The 21,689-nt window shown below is 44.0% G+C and overlaps 6 protein-coding genes across 6 annotated transcripts; 2 read left to right on the plus strand and 4 right to left on the minus strand.

Annotated features, from left to right (window-relative positions):
* Nucleotides 1–48: 48 nt before the first annotated feature.
* On the minus strand, nucleotides 49–2,895 carry SAMD00019534_050910 (hypothetical protein; the record flags this gene model as incomplete). The annotated part of the gene is made up of 4 exons (XM_012899562.1): nucleotides 49–585; nucleotides 650–718; nucleotides 800–1,715; nucleotides 1,796–2,895. 4 exons carry the CDS (start codon nucleotides 2,893–2,895, stop codon nucleotides 49–51), a joined length of 2,622 nt encoding a protein of 873 aa, XP_012755016.1.
* Nucleotides 2,896–5,163: 2,268 nt separating this feature from the next.
* SAMD00019534_050920 (hypothetical protein) lies at nucleotides 5,164–5,463 on the plus strand (the record flags this gene model as incomplete). Its single annotated transcript, XM_012899563.1, has 1 exon — nucleotides 5,164–5,463. A coding segment is annotated over one exon (300 nt), but the record flags the coding sequence as incomplete, so codon positions are not given.
* A 169-nt stretch (nucleotides 5,464–5,632) lies between these two features.
* Nucleotides 5,633–9,303, minus strand: SAMD00019534_050930 (hypothetical protein; the record flags this gene model as incomplete). Its single annotated transcript, XM_012899564.1, has 5 exons — nucleotides 5,633–5,789; nucleotides 5,871–7,897; nucleotides 8,001–8,115; nucleotides 8,173–8,693; nucleotides 8,764–9,303. 5 exons carry the CDS (start codon nucleotides 9,301–9,303, stop codon nucleotides 5,633–5,635), a joined length of 3,360 nt encoding a protein of 1,119 aa, XP_012755018.1.
* Nucleotides 9,304–10,768: 1,465 nt separating this feature from the next.
* On the plus strand, nucleotides 10,769–15,545 carry SAMD00019534_050940 (hypothetical protein; the record flags this gene model as incomplete). Its single annotated transcript, XM_012899565.1, has 4 exons — nucleotides 10,769–11,510; nucleotides 11,590–12,081; nucleotides 12,177–12,807; nucleotides 12,932–15,545. The coding sequence occupies 4 exons, from the start codon at nucleotides 10,769–10,771 to the stop codon at nucleotides 15,543–15,545; spliced, it is 4,479 nt and encodes a 1,492-aa protein (XP_012755019.1).
* Nucleotides 15,546–15,637: 92 nt separating this feature from the next.
* SAMD00019534_050950 (hypothetical protein) lies at nucleotides 15,638–17,454 on the minus strand (the record flags this gene model as incomplete). The annotated part of the gene is made up of 4 exons (XM_012899566.1): nucleotides 15,638–15,974; nucleotides 16,048–16,220; nucleotides 16,278–16,511; nucleotides 16,582–17,454. The coding sequence occupies 4 exons, from the start codon at nucleotides 17,452–17,454 to the stop codon at nucleotides 15,638–15,640; spliced, it is 1,617 nt and encodes a 538-aa protein (XP_012755020.1).
* Nucleotides 17,455–17,880: 426 nt separating this feature from the next.
* On the minus strand, nucleotides 17,881–20,666 carry SAMD00019534_050960 (hypothetical protein; the record flags this gene model as incomplete). Its single annotated transcript, XM_012899567.1, has 9 exons — nucleotides 17,881–18,689; nucleotides 18,831–18,881; nucleotides 18,944–19,395; nucleotides 19,470–19,529; nucleotides 19,598–19,669; nucleotides 19,737–19,877; nucleotides 19,947–20,015; nucleotides 20,078–20,501; nucleotides 20,579–20,666. 9 exons carry the CDS (start codon nucleotides 20,664–20,666, stop codon nucleotides 17,881–17,883), a joined length of 2,166 nt encoding a protein of 721 aa, XP_012755021.1.
* Between the last annotated feature and the right edge of the window lie 1,023 nt (nucleotides 20,667–21,689).

Raw genomic sequence — 21,689 nt, forward strand, 5'->3', positions numbered from 1 at the left:
CCCCACAAATTGTTATAATAATAAATAGATACAGATAATTGATTTTAATTACTTCTTTGGTGATTGTAGACTGAATAGAGACTTCTTCCTCTCCAACTTCAATCCAGAGTTCACCGTGATCGTCCTGGTGGTCTCCTCCCTCATGGCGCTAGCCTTGTACAGTTGCTTGTCGTCCAGCACCAGACCACTGGTCAACATGGCTTGGATAGAGTCCACCTTTAGGAAATGATAGGGCGCCAGCTGGTATCGATAGATCTCCTTCAGCACCTTGGAGATCATCTTCATCTTGGTGAAATTGATGAAGCCATTCTCCAGATAGTCACTGTTGCCATCCTCGATAAAGGTGAGATCGCGCAGGTACACTGCCAGACAGGGCATGCAGGGGTAGTTTGAGTGAGTGGCCAGTGAGCGTCGATAGTTTGAATAGTTCTGTGTGGCGGTGGTCTCCTTCAACAGCTGCTCGTACAGCTCCATGATGTTCTTTGGAAGACTCTCCCATGTCTTTTTCAATCTCTGAACACTTCCGAGATTAAGTCCCAACATCACATTCATCAGTGTATTCCAACTGTTCATCTTGTGTAGTATCTGTAGGGGATGTTGTTAGTCCAAAGTCCTTCGCACATCCATGCCGCAACTCTACTCTACTTACTCCTGCAATGGTAATGAATCGCTTCAATGCCGTTGTTCTCTGCTTTATGTTTGGTGATAGTATGATTTCCTAAAGTGTCACGTGATCAGATAAATGTTAGTGTCATGTGATCAGTCAGGTGATCAGCATATTTCCAGTAGGTATACATACAGTCGCAACCCAGTAGCTTAGAGTATTGGATCGCTTGATGAATGCCATTAGACGGGGGGCCTTCTCCTCGGCATCCTTCTTGCCCCACACTTGATGATAGAGATCCTTTGGCGCGATCTTTCTGAAGAGGTTGAATTCGATCAGTACCATCTGTCTGGCAACCTCCAGTGGATGTACATCTAGGAAGGATGGAGCAGTTTGCTTGGGAAGTATTGGCTCGGGGTACTCCACCAGATCACTGGGCTCAACAGACCATTTTGGGAAGTAGTAGATGGTGTCCTTGTCCTTGAACTTGAGGTTCTTGGGCTTGGGTGTTGCGGAGGATACTGAAAGACTGGAGCCTGCACGGGAGAGTGTGGGTGATGGCATGAGTGTTGGAGATGAAAGTGGTGATGGTGGAAGTGAAAGGGATGATGGTGATGGAGAGAGTGATGGCGAGGATGGTGCCAGAAGGTTGAGGTTTGAGCTGCTGCCGTTGGGACTCCTGCTCTTGCTCTTCTCTGAGTGATGCTTGAAGAAGTCCTGGTTCAGCAGCTTAGTGAGCAGGTCAACGCACTCCTGTCGCGAGTCCAGCTCGAATCTATGTTTGATCCAGTCGACTGCGTCCTTGCCCAGGAAGGAGTTCTTGATCGTCCTCAGTGTCTTCTTCCTGTCGCGTAGGATCAGGCCCTTGGCCATGAGTGTGGCAATTGTCTCTACATCGTTGAGTGACACCAACTCTTTCATACTAGATGATGACTTGTCGTTATTGAAGAATCTGATCACGTGACTAGAGAATGACTTCTTGATATGAGCGCCCCACTTTGGATTAAAGTCCGTCAGTTGATCAATAAACAGATGGAATGCCCTGCAAAACTGTGCGTCTCTAAAGTCGCTTCCATGGAAGTCTACCCATTTCTTTGCAATGTTGATCACTCTAGAGTAGTGTAAAGTACATGGTAAAGTTAGTATGTTGTCACAGGGTGCCAGTCACGTGATCGTGATCGTGCAACTTACCTCATCTTCTTGAGTGATGATATGTTTAGTTGTTCCTTGGGACTGTAGCGAGCAATGTCTTCGGCAGACAGAGGGTTGTTGAAGCTTTGCGTCAGCAATTTGAGTAGTTCGTTGTCCTCCATGAAGTAGTGGAATGAGAAGAGGAAGTCCTCAACATATTGTGTGCCAGTGAATGTTGATACATCGGACAGTAGGCCTACAAGACGCTCGCGCGTTCCAGAGCTGACGAGGTTCTCCTCATCCAGATGGAGATCGGGTGAGGCGGATGGCTGTGATGTGGTGGGTATCGAGAAGATGACAGAGCCAGAGGCTGTGGTGGCAGTGCCTGGGTGGCTAAGATTAAAGTCTTCGTCGTCCTCTAGTCCGCGTGGACTGATCTGTACTGTGGGGCTAGATGTCGTCTTCCAAAGCATCTCATTGATGTCCTTGCTAAAGTCTGCATCGTAGCTGATGGTATCCCAGGTGGGTAACAACACCTCACTCTGACTTCTCGCGCGTCTGGTTAGGACGGGCGACGAGTCTGACGAACCAGATGACTGGCTGGTCTCGTCAAGTCGGGCCAGACCACCAATGACGCTGGGTCCGCGTGGGCTGGATGGTATAAAGTTCAAGTCGTTGGTGCTTGCGCTAGTGATGTTGTTCTTGAAGTTGGCCAGCGAGAATGACTTGCCAGACAGACGGCGTGGCGATGGCGAGCGAGCCATCGAGTTGGAGTGTGATGTCGAGCTGGTCGAAGTGGTCTTTAGCGACCTGCTATTGATGATTGGTGAGCTGGACGTTGAGGTGGACACCACGCCACTGCCAAAGCTCTCGGTGGAGTTGAGCGACGAGCTGCTCAGCGAAGGGGATATGCGATGAAGGTCCTCTGTGTCCAAGCTGTTGGAGCCCAGTTTGTTGTTGTTGTTCTCCTTTGGTTCGGTGACCTTGAAGACTATTGGCAATGAGTTGTGTTGGTCCCTTGCGAGGCCACCACCATTACTGACGCTACTATTCCTATTTAACATGCCACGTAGTTTTGACATTGTCGATGCATTCAATGGTTTACTATTGGCAAACACATTGTTTAAATCATTGACCTGTTGTTGTTGATGGTCTCCCATTTTATATAATGTGTGATTGTGTGTGTGTGTGTTTGCAAGTTGTTGAGTTTGCTAATGATAGGCCTAATCTAATCTTAGTTGTCTTTCCTAGGAGGAAGACCAAGTCAAAGTTATAATATATAATAATTATTAATGATTGTTGGATTGATTGATCTTGTTTGATATCGATATGTGTAAAGGGTTATATGTCCTGCCTGAATATTACAATAATGCTAAGTTAGTTTGTGTAAAGTGTTGGGGTTGGATGTGGAAGTGTGATGATTAAGTTAAGTGATTATGAGGTGTGAATGATGAAAACGGGTAATGTTATAATCTTTCTCTCTCTCTTTGTGTGTGTATGTATGTGAGTTGAAGTAATGTGATGGTTTGTTTGTCTCTAGTGACATCACGACAAACATAAGTGTTTAGTCTTGCACTCCAACAACAACACACACAAACACACAATCACAAGGATTGATCGTTCCAAAGGCCCATCACACATTCCTACTTTAGTCTCTCATCCAGGAAGTGAGTGATGGGCCTGATAAATCTGAATTTTTCAACATATTTTGCACTCAGGTATTCTCAAATCACTTGGTTTGCTACTGTTGATCTACACACGATATCTATTTTGAGGTACATAAGTGGAACACTAGCCTTCACAAGTTTTATGAATCGGTGATCCATCCCCAACGGACAGCACACCACTTTTTAAGGGGGGCCAGAGCAAGTTGACAACATTCTGAGATCGCCCCACCATCACTCCGACAATAGAAATTATTATTACATGTACGACCTTTGTTGAAATGAAGAGACACATAATTAAGAGAGAAATTCTTATATCATAACAATTTATATTATTATGATAAATAGATATTATTAAAATTTTCATGATGTTGTTAACTAAACTCAATCACTTAGTGTTATTAGAGTTATAAGTCCAACTATTAGTGAATAATGAATGGATGACAAACTACACACACTAACACACACACCTTGAGTCCTTTCTTTCATTGATTTAATTAATCAATCAATCAAACAAACTGACCACTCACTAACACAATTCAAACTGACGACCACAACCAACCAAGCAACACGGGGTTGCAGTAATGGCACCACGGGCATCGGATTGAGAGAGCAACTCAACTTGTTGTTTCAATTTCATTTCAGTCAATCTATTCATTCATTTCATTCATTTCATTCATTTCATTCAATCAATCAATCAATCAAACTACCAATAGTATATTATAACAACTTTGTACATATATATTATAATACAGATAAACAGACAAACAGACAAACAGAAGACGTCTGTGTATACCAATCTTAACAGGTCATTTCAAATTCAAAGGTAGGTCTATATGTATATGAATATGTAATAGGTATTCAGTCAATCAATCAAACAAATCTATCTACACTCAATCTACAATGATCTTAACCTTTTTTAATTGACAGTCTTTGTTTGTTTGGCGATACGTTCGAGTGTGAGAGTGTCTTGTCGTAGTCGCAACGTCCTCATTGAATATATAAACACTCATGTTCAATTAAACCAATCTACTCATACTCCTTCCCCAATCATATAATCACACAATCACACCAATAACCTACCAATCAAATACACATGATCACACATACACACACACACACACAATCAATCAATCAACCCACCTGGACAAGACGTCATCTGGGGGTGATCAATGATGTAAATGCTAGAGCAAGCAGTAGCAACAATTGTATCGACCACCAATTGCAGCGACCTTTTGGATCATGTAGAACGAATTAATGAGTGGAGGAGGAAGTGGAAAGGAGGTGAGGAGGAAGGAAGGAAGTTGTTGACACAAGTACTGGACATACATTGCAATTAGTACACATATACATAATATATATATTTATCTTTCGGCATTATCTATATACCTTCACTTCAACTTCATTTCACCTATCAATACCCATCATCCAATACCAACAACAACAGGCAATATTTGTTATAATAATAACAACTAGTATTAACTTTTTATCCATTGTTAGCCACTTCGGTATAACAACCATCTAATTAGATTTAGGTAGTTCAACATCCAATCAGTCAATCAATCAAACCGACAAATCAATCCATATCCACGACATTGCATTGAGCTCTCATTCATTCATTTCATTCATTCTTGCATTCTCTGAACCATTCATTCAAGTATCCATTTTCCAGTATCCAGTATCCATTATCCATTATCCATTATCCAATAGCCACTTCCCCCTCCCCACGCAAAACACACTCGACAACAAAGAAAAGAAACAAACATGGATATTGTTCAATCTTCAATACCTTCCGAGATCAGCCCTTCCTATGCAATGAAGATAAACAACACATCGATCAATGATCAGTGGGCAGACAATATCGCAGACTTTGACAATGATGATAGTATCCATGGCTCACCGGTCACCTGCTCCATCGGGCGTCCTCAGATCCTGAAGCAAAACACAAACTGTGGCGAGATACCCAGTCCAAAGACCGAGTACTACAACTTCAACTTCCGCATGGGCACACCTATCGCTGGTAAGGATATCGTCGGCGAGGCGACTCCAACCTTTAGCCACGGCTAATGCCAAGTGGCGGAAGTTAGTTTTGTTCGTTTTGGTGTGATGGCGCGCGATCATCCATCCACCTTTGCCACAGGCCATCATGCCTGGTTGGTAGTGTATACCAACATTAAACCTTCCTTCTATTTATATCGACATCATCATGTTGAGTAAAGACTTCTTCCACTTTTTATTTCTCAGAGATTGTAGACAGTGCTGTTGACTTGGTAGCACAGCTGGCTGGACATGGTGACGACATTGCCCTGTCAACACAATCGATATGGTAGTTAGACAGACAGTTCTTGCAATGGAACACCTGTTTCTTCATTAATGTACTCTGTATCTTTCTGTTGGATGATGAGCAAATGAATAAATGAGTGAGTGAGGGTTGCCAGAGAGCGATAGAGAGAGGACTGTCCAATACTTACAGCTGACATATTGAGCATGTTACAGAGTTATGATGTATCTTGACTAGGTCGTGAACTATTGTTTGTTGGTTGTTGTGTGGCGTGCCAGTGAGGTTGATGCTGCTCATGCTACTCATGCTACCACTGCTGCCAATGCTATCAAAGTCGATTGATGAACTTGTTCGTCGTGGAGGTGATGTGGCCGCCATTAACAATGATGATGCGTTGTATGCCGATGGAGACAGACCATTTAACAAGCTAACCGATGATTGTGATCTTGGAGAAAGCAATCCACCTCCGCCAACACTGCGCGGCGATACAACCTGTTGCTGTTGCTGTTGCTGTTGTTGTAGCTGCTGCTGTTGCTGTTGATGATGCTGCTGTTGTAGTTGAAGGTATGATGGCTGAGTTGTCAACTGACCTCCAAGATGTAGTGTCTGTTGTGATTGGGCTTGTGGCATGGGTGGCGCGACGTCAGTGATTGGGGTGCCGCCAGGCTTGGTCTCGTGGAAAAGGTTTGGCGAGGACGCCGAGCTGATCAGCTGATCGGATCGTGAGCCAAAGAATAGTGAGAGACGAACTGATCCACGCTTGGCCTTGGTCTCAAGTTTGCTTGTAGTGTTCTTCCTGGACATTCCTTGGGAGAGCGAGCTTGTGCCGCTCGCCGACAATGATGCCTCGTGATTGACCACGATCGATGGTGGCGCCACGACTGGATCTGATGACTTCCAAATGATGATGGTGTGATCCCATGATCCGGACCAGATCTGTGGCGTCAGTATACCAGCGCGACTCACCAACGCCATGCAACTGATGGCATCCCTGTGCACGGGCTCAATCTCTTTGATCAGGGCATGTGTCTCCACGCTGTGTATCTTGATCGTGCGATCCCAGGCGCACGACCAAACATGGTTGTTAACGCGAAGCAGGTAAAAGACACGCGACTTGTGGTCGGTCAGACGGCGCACCAACTTGCCGGTGTGGGGGTCCCAAACAATGATGAGGTTGTCGCTCGAGCACGACCAGACATTGTTGTCCACGGGTATCATACAGTGCACCATCTTCTTGTGACCCACGAGGTTGTCGATTGGCTCGTAGGTGGTGGCGTCCCATCGCAGGATGGTGCTCTCAGTGCCGATCCATATCTGGTTGCCAAACTTGGCCATGCTGACCAGGTAGCTCTTGGTCTCGATCTTCTTGATGCACCTGAATGATGTGGTCGACCACACGCGAATGGCCATGTCTGCAGAGATACTCCACATGTTCTGGCCGACGAGCAACAATGAGGTGACGTGGCTCGAATGGCCCTCGAGCTCCTTGAGCAGCTTGCCACTCTTGATGCTCCATACCTTGATCTTGGAGTCGCGACTCGAACTCCACACGGTCTTTCCCACGACCACCAATGTGTAGATACCATGCGGGTTGTGCGCCTGGCGTGTTACCACTGTGTTTTGGGTCTCGCGATCAATCACTCTGATAGATCCATCGCTGCAGCCCACCCACACATGCTTGCCCACCTCTGCCATGCATTGGATGGGTGCGGGGGCAGGGTCGATGCTGAGCCATGTGACCATGTTCTCGTTTGAACCCAGGATCGACGCCACCTTGGCCATCCTACGTGTGGACGCGTTCAAGTCGAGTGAGGCGGCACTTCTCTTGAGCAGTCTAGACTCGGACTTGGCATCAAACAATGAGTCATCCTCGGCGCCAGCATATGTGGGCGTGGTCGGAGGTGATTGTTTGAGTGACTTTAGCATTGGCACACTTGGTGATGAGGACTGACCTGGTCCAATCTTATCAGCGCCATCTGGTGATGGTGGCGGATTCAGATGTCCCAAGTGTTTGGCATGTATCAGATTCGCTGCAGCACTTGGTGAAGATGATGATGCCGATGGAGTCAATGGGGACAATGGCAACAGTTCAATATTATGTTTTGGACTGTCCCCACCATCCTTATTATTCAACAAAGGACTCAAGCTCTGAGTGCTTGTCCTCTTAAGTGTTGTAAAGTTGGAATGAGTCCTCTGTAGTCTTGGGGCAGTAGTTTGCTAAACATGATTGATTGGGTGATTGGGAGATTGAGTGAGTGATTGAGTGATTGGGATAGCTACAGACGAGTGATCAATCAAAGTTCCACGACTGTGAACATACCCTAGATATATGTAGACGTAGCTCTGTGATCTGATCAGCACGCTGCTGACTGACATGTCGCTCCTCTTCCAAGTCCTTCAATGTGTTGGAGTGTAGCTTGATCAATTCCTTCACCCTGTGATAATTATTTAGTTAGTCATCACCATCACCATAACTCATCAATCAAACTTACTTCTTGACCAACTCATCAGCTGATGACTTGTTTGATTCAGCCCTGAGCTTCTCCTCTCGGAGTGATGTTAATGTCTTGCCATGGTTCTCCTTCTCGGACAACAACTTCTTGAGTAGTTCGGTTCTCTCGTCCTCCAACTCAACTATTGATGGTTGGATATAGTTGTTTGAGGCGCCAGAGTATGAGGGATCGTTTGGCTGTGCATTCATAAGTTTGACCTTTGAAACAACACCATCATGTACAACCAATTCCAATGTCATCTGTGATAATAGTTGACAGGCTGACTTGGAGTTGCCTGAGTTGGATGGTTGAGACTTGCGCTTGGCCAATTCATCCTTTAGTTGATCAATTGTTTCCAGTGCACCAGCATACTTCTGAGTCTCAGCTTCCAACGATTCCCTCAGATTAGTATTCGTCTCCTCAATCAAATCCATCTCGTGCATCAAAGTCTCCAAGTTCTTAACATTCGATTGAGCCATTGAGTTCTTCTCCTTCTTCAATGCATCCAACTCTTCGGCCATCTAGTGATCATGTGATTTGAGTGTGAGTGATTGAGTGGGGGTGGAACCATTCCAAGTGGAACAAACTTACTTCTTCAATGTGTAAGAGGAATTGCTCTTTCTCTCTTTCTTTCTCCTCTTCGACCATGGTCTGGTAGTCGGAGATCTGCTCGATTAGTGATGCAATGGTGGACTTTGCTTGTTGTAGTGATTGTTTGGCACGATCGAGTTCCTCCTCTGTTGTCATGCTAGGTTGTTGACTATTGGATACATCGTCGTCGACATCATTATATACATCAAAACTACTATCATGATTGGAGCTCAAGTCTGACGTCGAGTCGTCACCTGCTCCACCTCCACTTGTACTCCTCTGTATTGGATTATTATTATCCTGTTGTTGTTGATGTTGTTGTTGGATTTGAGGTTGTTGAGGTTGATGTTGTTGAGGTTGAGGTTGATTTGATATTGATTGAATGGAAGGTGGTGGAGTAATATTGGCTGAGGCAATGGTCGCTGGTGACTTTGCCGGTGGTGTTTGGACATTGATTCTTGGTAGTGGTTTGCATGACCTTGATGAGTCTGTCCTGGGTAGTATCTTTGGTGGTGGCATTGGTGCCTTTCCAACTTCCATCTTCAATGTTACCTATCTATCCAACTATCTGTCTTTATCCAATCCAAAATAATTGATTGATTGATTGATTGATTGATGGAATGATTGTATGACTGAATGGATATGAGTGATGTTGTTGTGATGGTGATTGATGAGATGATTGGTAAGCAATCATGATAAGTGAATGAAATGAAGCAGGTGCTCATTCTCTCTTTTAAGTTAGTAGCCACTGTGTAATCTCTTAAGGACAACATCAACAACAACTACATGGCATTCATGACAACAACAACAACAACATCAATCGATCAACAACAGCCACAGCCACAGCCACTGCCTGCCACAGCCACTGTTGCAACAACAGCTATTGTTATTGTTAATGTTGTTTCATCAACCAAACACAACAACAACAACGATATGAGATATGAGACAACCACTCCACTAGTTCTACCTCTTCCATCCAATATCAGTCACATGATCTTGAGTTAGTGTTATTGTTGTGTGTGTGAGTGTGAATGATCAGAGTGTGAGCGATTGTGTTTGAATGTTTGTGTGTTGGCGATTCTCAACACTCACTTCACTTCACTTTAATACATAGTCATACATGAATATCTCAATATATTATCATGTACATATATATATTTGAAGTTATTAATAGACGTCACCTACCATCCATAATGTGATGGATGGGTGTGTCGTCTCAATCTCCTCCATCAATCAATCAATCAATCAATCAATCAATCATTCAAACAATCAATCAATCACGTGCTTTCTTACTTACGAATCACTTATGTCTGCTCCTGTGTTGTTGTGATAACTCAAGTCTCACACAAAGTATCGATGTGGACAGACTACAACATGTTACTCACTCACTCACTCACACCTACATTGATCCACTACCCAGTACTGGTAATGATTGATTGATGGGTACTAGTATGTTGGACAGGACATCAAGTTCAAGACAACACCCTAAGCCTACAACAATCCATCATTCATTCAATCATTCAATCAATCAACTATTATAGTCTGACCTGACCTGACCTGTCTATCCGCCGGCTGGCTAGCTGGCTGCCTGTCAGACAACAATGTGTTGATCTTCCCTTCCCCACTCACACACTCAACAACACTACCATCCACATAATGATCTCGACAACATCTTGTTGTCATATCATATGTTCATGTCATGTCGTGTCGCGTCGTGTCGTGTTTGTATCTTCATTATGTGTGTGGTATCATCATGGAATATGCATGCATGCGACATGACATGACATGACATTGAATGATAGAATAATAACACTGTCGTTGATTGATTGGGATCTGGAAACAACAACAACAACAACATACACACACATAAACAATCACAACAAAGTCAATATTAGTTTCAAGAACGATTGTTCAATCAATCAATTAGTCAGTCAGTCAGTCTATCAATCCAACTCAATCAAATAACCTATTAAGCTCGTCTTTTGAGGAAATATAGATAGATAACATGGAAGATAGACCAAGGTGGAATCTTGATGATTCCAGTGGTAGTGGCAATCCTGGGCGGATAACATCTCCTGGTCTGACCCGCAGGAATATTGCCAACAGTGGCGGACATGGTGGCCCTCCACAAATGAGCTATGATCCAACAAACAACATGAACAATATCAACATCAACAACAATAACAATAACTACAATAACAACAACTACAATAATAATAATAATAATTTTGGAAACAGTATGAGTAGCAATCAAAGTGGTGGAGGTGGAGAATGGGACATGGGACTGTCGCACACTGGAATATTCCCTCACACAAGAGGTGACAAGGATGATCATACTATGCTCAGGGCTTCACAAAAGGCATCATCGTTCTTCCCCATCAGAGAGGGAGACGCTTCGGCTCACGCTCAACACGAGACCGAGTTGGAGAAGAAGCTCAAGGAGGCTCAGGCCACAAAGAACAGGACCGGAATGTTTGTCTACGCCAAACATCTATTCTACAGTATCCCTCACAAGAAGAAGGAGAGCGTTGACATCCTCAGTGACATATCATTCCTGCTCAAGCCCAAGGAGATGACACTGATCCTTGGTTCGCCAGGTTGTGGAAAGACTGCCCTCTTCAAGACTCTCGCGGGCCAAGTCAAGGCAGACAAACTACGTGGCGACCTCCTCTTCAATGGCCGTCCGATAAACTATCACAACCATCATCGCGAGTTGTCAATGGTCACACAAGATGATGATCATTATGGTATGTTCATGGAATGATTCCATCTTGTCACCCCTCCCCACACTCACTAACTCACTCAAATCAATCAAATAACATCTAGCCCTGTTGACTGTTAAGGAAACAGTTAGATTCGCGTTGGACTGCACTGGAGACCCGCTACTTACCGCGGCAGAAAAGGAGGAGCGTGTGGAGATATTGTTGAGAACAATGGGACTGGACCATGTCAAGAATACGCTGGTCGGTGATAACTTGGTGCGTGGTGTATCTGGTGGCCAGAAGAAGCGTGTGACAATCAGCACCAGCATCATTAAGGGTGCGGACCTGATACTGATGGATGAGCCAACCACGGGTCTGGACAGTTCGACCGCCTACGATCTGTTATGTACCGTGCGCAAGTTTGTAGACATCCTCAACGTGACGGCATTGGTCACACTGCTCCAGCCTAGTGCACAGCTCTCTTCACTCTTTGACAATCTGATCATCCTGACCGAGGGCAAGATCGCCTACTTTGGACCTATGAGTGAGGCACTGGACTACTTCGAGTCTCTTGGATTCATTTGTCCCAAACACAGCAACCCATCAGAGTTCTTCCGTAAGTATTTTCCCATCTCATTCACCCTGGAATCATTCCAATGATCACATGCTCACTCATACTAACTCAATCACAATCACTCAACAAACAAACAGAGGAGATTGTTGATGACCCAGCCAGATATTCATACCATCGTCCACCGAGATGCCAGACTCCTGATGACTTTGTGAATGCATACCGTGCATCACCATTGTATCAAAGTGTCCTGGCGACTATTGACGCCAATCCAAGTGGCGTGTTGCCACCTCGTACCAAGGAGGACTTTAGTGACAACACCGACCTGCCAAAGTTCGCACAGCCAATGTACAAGCAGACATTCTTCACTGTCAAGCGTGGATTCATCATGGCCAAGAGGAACTACATCAATGACTTGGTTAGGATATTGAAGGGCACGATCGTGGGCTGCATCCTCGGTTTCCTTTTCTACCGTCTCGATCACAACCAGTTGGGTGGCCAGAACAGGTTCGGTCTGATCTTCTTTGCCATGACATTCATCATCTTCTCATCTTTCGGTGCGCTCCAGGAGTTCTTCCAACATCGACACATGTTCAATGTACAGCGGAAGGCGTACTACTATGGCACTCTACCATTCTTCACGTCCAACATGACCTACGATCTTCCAGCCAGAATCATCGAAATCCTAGTATTTGCCTCAATCGTCTACTGGGTGAGCAACATGCGTGCAACCTTTGTACGCTTTGGATATTGGTTAATCATGTTCCTTTTGTAAGTCCTATCACTCACCCACCACTCACATCAAACTTGGAATCAATCCATCTCTCGTTCAATCACTCAATCTATCATACACAAACAATTACTAACTCATTCCCCACTCACCTCAATAACACAGAGTTGATCAATTGTCGGTTGCCTTTATTAAGATGTTCTCATCGTTCTCTCCAAATGTAGCCATTGGAAATGTGATATCTGGTGCGGTAATGGGTATATTCTTGCTCGTGTCTGGTTTCATGGCGCCAAGGAATGTCACACCAGGATGGTGGATATGGCTGTACTACTTGTCTCCATACACCTATGTCTTCCAGGGATTGGCCATCAATGAGTTCCAGGGCCAGCCATACCATTGCAAGACCAAGGAGTACGTCCCACCAATCGGTTACCCACTTCTCAACGTGTCCGTGGCCGATGGCGGTTATGGCGGTGCCCAAGCCTGCCAGTACACCCATGGAGAGCAGTTCCTACGTCTCTTTGGAATGCACACCAACAATGGATACAAGTACATTTGTATTGTGATCGTAGCAATCTTCACAATATTCTGTACCTTTGTCGCATTCCTCGGCATGCACTTCATCCGCTTCAATACCAAGCCCAAGGATCAGAAGCGCATTCCTGTCAAGGGATTCCTCGGCTACCTCGGCATGACAGAGTCCATCGAAAAGTCCAACGCCAGCCGCAAATTGAAGCGCGCATCCAAGCTTAGCAAGGGCAGTGATCACTCCGCAGTTCAAACAGACAATGCAGGAAACATTATAATACCACCCAATGGAGATCCTACGACGGGGGCCGCGCGTCAGAGCCGCTCGGACACCACCGCGGCGGCAGCAGGCTCATCATCAGGCGCGATCACAGGTGATGGAAGCTACATATCATTCGACACACTGTCATACGCTGTGGACTATCAAAAGCCGGACGAGAACAATCCAAAGAAGAAGGTCAAGGTCAAGTTGCAACTCTTGGACAAGATATCCGGATATGCCAAACCAGGTGAGATGTTGGCGCTGATGGGTCCTTCTGGCGCTGGAAAGAGTACACTGTTGGATGTTATTGCAGGAAGAAAGACTGGAGGATACATTGACGGCCAGATCCTCGTCAATGGCAAGCCCAAGGACAAATTCTTCACACGTGGCGCTGCATACATTGAGCAACAGGACATCTTGCCACCCACACAAACAGTGCGCGAAGCCATCATGTTCAGTGCCAACCTTCGTCTTGACCCAACAGTTCGCACACCTCAGGATCGCGCCAATATGGTTGATCGTATCATCAACATTCTCATGCTCACCAAGATCAAGGACCTACCCATTGGTTTGCTGGGCGATGGTATCTCGCTGTCCCAAAGAAAGCGTGTCAACATTGGAGTGGAGCTGGCAAGTGGACCCGAGATCATCTTCCTTGATGAGCCAACCTCTGGTCTGGACTCAGGTGCCGCCTACAAGGTGATCAAGTTGGTGAGTCGTGTGGCCAAGAACTTCAAGAGGACAATCATCTGCACGATCCATCAGCCTTCAGTGTCCATCTTTGAGAAGTTTGACAAGTTACTCCTGCTGAAGAAGGGTGGCGAGACCATCTACTTTGGTCCACTCGGTCACAACAGTGAGACTGTGCTCAGTTTCTTTGCACGATCAAACATGCACATTGCTCCTCATTACAACCCTGCAGACTTTGTGCTGGAGGTTGCCGATGGCACTAGGAAGCCTGTCGATCCCGCTGGCAACCCCATACCATACGACCCAGTGGAAGAGTACAAACAATCACAATACGCCACGACCACACAAGATGAGCTGCGTGCTGGCATCCTGCCACCCAACTACACGTCCAAGGTGTACACGGAGGAGTTCGCCGTTGGCTGGGCCACCCAGTTCCGCCATCTCCAGAAGCGTGCCTTCATCAGCAGATTGCGTCGTCCGATGATCATCGCATCCAACATCATGCGTTCAATCGTCCTGTCCGTTCTCATTGGTACACTCTTTGTCAACCTTGGCCGTGAGCAACAAGATGCCAGAAGTCTTGTCGCCATCATTTTCTTCTCCCTGCTCTTTGGAGGAATGTGTGCCATTGCCATCATCCCCGTGGTGTGTCTCGAGCGATCAGTATATTACCGTGAGCGATCGGCTGGATTCTATCGTGTGTCGCCCTACATGCTCACGTACCTGATCTCGGGCTATCCGTTCCTGTTCCTGGCGGTGGTAGCCTATGTCGTGCCAGTATTCTTCATCACGGATATGAACGGAGGGCACAGTCAAAAGTTCTTCTTCTTCCTGTTCATCCTGTTCATCGTGTACATCACGATGGACATGATCGCCTTCTTCCTATCGAGCGCGATGCCTAACGATGTGGTGGCCACACTGATCATGGGTGTGATGCTGTCGCTCTCATCACTGTTTGCAGGTTTCATGATTCCTCGGCCAAGTATAGCCAAAGGTTGGCTGTTCCTACATTACATGGACGTCATCAGGTATCCGTTCGAAGCATTGGCCACCGACCAGTTTGACGGGTCACACTACAAGTGTACCAATAACAAGGGAGCGGTTCCTGTCAATCTCAATGTCACACCAGAGCAAGTCAAATGGTTCTGTCCAATCCAAGATGGCACCCAATATCTGGAAAGCTATGGATTCCATCGTTATCTTCGTTACATTGACATTGGAATCATGTTTGGATTCTACTTCATCTTCTTCATCGGTTCATACCTGGCACTAAAGTTCATCAGATGGCAAGTCAGATAACTCAATTGATATTAATATTAATAATAACAAACATTCAGTTTGATTAAATAAATGATAATAAGTATAATAATAATATGTTTAATCAATTGAAGTTACTTTAGATTGGCAATTTCCTCCAATACACTGGATAACTTGGAGAGTATTTGGTACTCCTGTAAAGCTCGATCTTGTGGTGCCAGGGGTGTGATATGATCATTGAGTTCTAGATCTTCGTTACATTGAAGTGCCAACTTGATAGGTTGATCCACTATTGTCATTTGATTGCCTCCATGATTGCTACCACCATTGCTACTTCCACTTCCACTACCATTGTTGCCACCATTATTTCCACCACCTATATTATTATTATTATTATTGTTATTCATATTCAAGAAGATATCTATGCATGATTGTGTTATCCTTTCTTTATCCAAGAATGAGTTTACAATACTAAAGTAGCGTATAAAGTGTTAGTTGTTTGGATAACAATGCCATGTTTGAATGTTGGCCAACAACTACTTACTGTCTAAACAATATTGGACCTTCACTATTATCGTCATTAAAAGTATTCTCTCGACTGATGATGCCTCCTAAACTTCCATTGCTCATGTTCATCAGACCTTGTGAACCAAAAGGCACTCCATTATGTACATTGTTAATGTTGAATTCCTTACTCAACTGTCTTTCAATCTCCTCCTGTTTGATTGAGTTAGTTGAATCAATCCAATTAACAACTTAATTAGTTAGACATACTTTTGATCTTGCTCTCTTCTTGGATGATGAATCAGATGCTCTCTTCTTCTTTCCTAATGCCAATTCATGAAGATGTTGATGTGCTGCTCCATCCTGGTTCTGACAATCATAACACTTGCAGTTATCATTACAAGGAACACCTGCTTGGAAACATTCACAATACTTCTTCTTACATCCACTCTTCCGACAATGACATCCTTTGAGATGTTTCTCCACTGCTGTCTTGTCTCCACTCTAATATGATTGAGGGGTGTCAGTGCCAGTCAGTGCGGAGTCGTGGCGCCATTCGGGAAGAACAACTTACACTGATCACCTTTTTGTTAAACTTGGGAATGAATGCGTCTGGATTTCGTTCCAGTGTGCTGGCTCGTGCCTTCTCCACTGCATCTATGTGTTCCTCGTTGTTGTGACAACCAAAGCATTGACAGTCCACGCATAGTTGTTTGTTGGCAAAGCATTCACAGTACATCTTTAGGCACTTTGAATTCTTGCAATGGCATACTTTGCGTTCGACCGTTGTCGCAGCAACAACATTCGTGCCCATGGTTGGCGCTGCGGCCGTTGTTGATGTGGTGGTAGTGGAGGTTGTGGTGGTTGTGGTCGTGGACGTCATTGGCGCGGCCATGGACATCGATGATGATCTCTGTGATGAGAATGGAATGGGCGGTGCCAGGGGTGGTGGAAGTGTAAAGTTGTTTGATGTTGTTGACATGTGTGATGGTGATGCATTGGGTGAAGCACCATTGATTGGCGACGTGCCCTGGCCAGAGCCACTACTAGTGCGTTTCTTTGATATGGCTGAAGTTGATGGCATTTGTGGAAATGGCATCATCTGTGATCCAAATTGAGGTGACCTGTCGCTTGGCTTGGAGGAATCGATCATCATAGTATCACCACTTGTACCATTACTATGTTCCTTGCCTCTAATGATCAATGGATAGCTCAGTGGTGCGTACCTTGATGTTCCAACACCATTGGTACCATCACTACTATTACTTAGAGTTGTAGTTGTGGTTGTATTGTTTGCTGGAGTCATGGTTGTATCGGATGATGAAGTATTCGAGTATTCATCATTGCCAATGTTGTGATGATAATGTTGTTGCTGTTGTTGCTGCAGTTGTTGTTGTTGCTGCTGCGAGTGAGCAGCTGTAGATTCGTAGTTCATATCGTCGTTCATCATGTCAATGTGATCTATATCATTGATATATTGAATCAAATGATTGACTATATTCAATTGATCAAAGTCCTGTCAACCTGTAATGTAATGTAATGTCTTTGAGCGAGTGAATGAGTGAGTGAATGAGTGACGTTTCGTTCAAAGTAGGTTGGTTGGCTGATTCATACCTTAAGTATATCTATTCTATATATCTATATTGATCGATATAATATGATGTAATATTATGACACTGTCAGAGATAGGTTAATCATGCAAGCATACAGATAGTATCTCTATCACATTCACTCAAAGTTGTCATTCAAGAAGAGTGTGGGATGGGTTCCATTTGAATTCAAATATTTGAATTTAAATTTTTGAAAATACTGTTAGAAAAAATTGGAACTTCTAAACCAATCTAGAATAATAATAATAATAATAATAATATATTTATATAATTCCAGGAGTCTTATAAGCATCAATCTTCTCTGTGATGGTCTTTTTCTCTTTGCTGTAACGTCTCATCTTTCGAACGGTTAGGAATGTTGCCAATGCCAACGCGAGGATGACAAAGACTGACACGCAAACAATGGAGACAATCATCAACATTGTGAATTTGGACTGCTTGCCCTGATCCTCTTGCGCCTTGATCGACACCAATGTTCCAAAGTCAGGATCTATAACACATTCGGAACACAATGGCAAGTGCATTGCTACCATGCTCGTGTCGTTGATATGCACTAGTCCGATCTTGGAGAATGCCGGCACACCATTGGACATCATCACGGTGAGGAAACGGCCGTAAAAGTCAAAGGAACCGGTGGACAGTGCGTAGCTCTGGTACACCGAGTCCTGGTTGATGAGGCGCAGTTGACCGGCTTGTTGAGCACGTGCCGAGTTCATCTTGAACAGCACGCGGAGATGGTTGCTCGATAGCAAGTATGGCCAGTTGGTGATGTTGATCCACATCTTGGATGTGCCGCCAAGTAGTGTGAGTGTGCGGCCAGCAAACACTACTTGTCTAGTCTCATTGATGAACTCGATAGTAGTCTTGACTGATGTGTTTTGTTGTTGTACATTATAGCTGTCGACATTAATAAATCGCACCACATTGCCCAGACCATCAACTTCCTGTACCTCGGCCACTGAGAATGTAAACTCCTCAGACTCCGCATCCGATGTAGTTGAGTTTGAAGTGACATTGAATGTGCCCACCGGGGTAGCAGGGTCCTGAGTATACTTGGGGCTGGATATCAAGACTATAATTGATTGAATGAGAGGGTGAGTGAGTAAGTGGGCTTGGACAATGTGATGGTCATTAATTGATCAAACATACTTTGTGAACAGTCATCTCCATAGTATCCTGGCTTACAGACACATATTCCAGTGAATGGGCATACAGTGTCCAAACTCGCGACAGTTGCAATTCTTGTTGACTGGCTTGATGTCGACTGTGAGGTGGGGTAGCGAGTGAGTATGGGATGGTCACGTCTCCGTGATGATTACTACTTACTAACATTAATCAAAGAGTCTGATGCGAATGTCTTGCCATTGACATTGACGGTAAGTGGCAGTGATCCATAGTTGTTGAAGGTCATCTGGCATTGGACTCGACCGCGGGTCACGGATGTGAGTGAACATGTTGTGTTGTCAATTGTAATTAGAGTGTTTGATAGGGATACTGTATCACCAAAGTCACCATCCATGACAACCAATGTCTCGTTGGAGAATAGTTGTGGTACACCTGTTACATATGGATACTCCTTTGGTCCACAACTATAGTTGAATGGTGTGTTGATTGGATGTGTGAGGTAGAAGTTGAACTTCTCCAACATACAAGTGAAGCAATTAGGTATACTAGTTGCATTGACACTAATATTTGAAACATCACATCCTCCACCATTAGTAACATTGAATGAACTATTGTTTGATATCAAGTTCTTGATGAATGGAATGTCCGTGATCCTAGTTTGAGTTTGGTTGATTGATTGAGTGAGTTAGTGAGCTTGATGGTTGGTTGAGTGAGTGGATGAACTTACAATGAGCTTGGCCATATTGGAAGATTCAGAACATTGATGTCAATCAGTGACTTGATGTTACTGGAAATGGAAAGATGATGTTAGTCATATGATTGATTGATTGAATTGAGTGGGTCCAAAGGACTTACATAATGCCATCCTTGTTGTTAACACCAACAGTTAGATTGAGTAAGTTGTTTCCACCGAGTATATTAAGATTACTATTGTCGGAGAATGAGTCAGTCAGGTGATTGAGTGTGGATGTTGGTGATCAAGGATGAAACATACATGTTTAGAAGATTGGGGAAGTTACTAGTCTTGATAGAGATGTCAGCCAGACCCAAAAGATTGATGTCCAGGGATAGTTTGGCAATTGATGAAACTGTCTTGGATACATTCCAATACTTGATTTCGTTGCCTCGCATGTCACTATGAGGTTGTCCAATGTTTGAGTTAGTATTCCACATGTGATTGAATGACTTGACACAGATGACTTACAGTTGATTTAAATACAGATTGGTTGATATTTCATCAGGAATTGAGGAAATTGAACTATTTACAAGTGATCTAAGTTGATGATGAGGATGTTAGTATCCAAACTGATCAATCAATGAATGAATGGTTCTTACAAGAATGATAACTTGGGAACATTGGACATTAGCTGTTTTGGAAGTGTCATTAATGTGTTGTCATTGAGTAATGTGATTGAGATACATGAGTTGGATACAAGGTAGTCCAGGACTGATGTACATGGTACAGCTTTGGCCAGTGCACTCGAGTATTTGATAGACAATGATTCCAAATTATTGAATACCAATTTTCCATTATTATTGATTGGCAATGATGAGTTCTTGGCAATTGGTGCACGATTCAAATTGATCGTTATCGATTGTATCAATGAGTATGAACTGCCGCCGCCACCAATGGTCACTGTTAACAGACTACCAGGTGGTTCCAAACATTTAATCTCTGGTATATTACTACATGCTGAGTATGAGTTGATCGAGTTCCAATTCATACCATATTGTGTAGATATCCACATAAGGTTATTATCTGTTTTAGTTGTTGGGGAAAGGTCGAGGGCAAGTGTTAGGGGAAGGGGCGAGGGTTGGGGATGAGGTTAGACATACATTCAACTGGATCCAGTTGTGCACCTGATGTTGTAAATGTGAATATGGATAATAATAGCAACAATATTAATCGAGTAGTTATTGCCATTTCTAAATATTAATATTAATTAATTATAAGTAATAAGTAATAAATAATTATAGGGTTTGTGGAAACTGGAGAACTATGTTACACAACAACACTTTGTTGTTGATGATGTTGATGGGGATGTGATTGGATGATGATGTGCTGGTTCTTGAGACTAGACTCTCAATGTGAAGTGATTGGGAATTGATTGGATCGGATTGGATTGGATTAGGAGAGGGCTCTTCTAAGTTGATTGATTGATGATGTTGATGATGATGATGTTGGAACATGTACTATTATGTGTGTGCGAGTTGGCGAGTGTGTGTTTGTATAAACAGTATAACAGTAGAGATAGATAGATAGGCTTAACACAGACAAAATCGTTGACATGCGAGAGGCTCAAACACAACTCTTTGATTGTTTGATCACTCACTCAGTCACTTAGTCACTTGACATCAATCAATCAGGCAGGCATCTTAACCAATATTGCCATTGAAGTAGTTTGAAGCTGTACAAAGAAAACAAACGATCCATTGAGTAATCAAGAGGTTTGTGTTATGATAACTCTTGTTTGTATGTATGTACAAATAGAAGGCCAGTGGCTTGCTATTAAAGGGTACAATAGTGTAGTGCAATATGTTCAATTGGCTTGCCTTGGGTGGGTCTGGAGAGCCAGAGTGTCACCTCTTGCTCATGTGATGAGTGATTGAGTGAGTGAGTGAGTACTGTTGTGTTGTGTTGTGGTGAGTGTGTGAGGGTGTGAGTGGTGATGTGTTGTGATGGAGGCAGAAGTAGTAGTTGCCATCCACCTATCCTTGCGAGTAAGTGTTAAAGAAGGTCAACTGGAGGTCAAGTGTGTGTGGTGTCTCTATCCGTTCACCCTTCTAATCACAGATACACACACACACAACAATACTTCGATTGATCAAACACGCTCAGATCAAGATCACCCACACACGTTAAGATTTAACCATGTGATTTGGTGATCTTGAACACCTTACACTGACTTCCACAACCAACGAACGACATTGTAATTACTAATAATTA

The sequence above is a fragment of the Acytostelium subglobosum genome (genome assembly GCF_000787575.1).
Source record: "Acytostelium subglobosum LB1 DNA, scaffold: scaffold9, whole genome shotgun sequence".
In the NCBI taxonomy this organism is placed as follows: domain Eukaryota; phylum Evosea; class Eumycetozoa; order Acytosteliales; family Acytosteliaceae; genus Acytostelium; species Acytostelium subglobosum.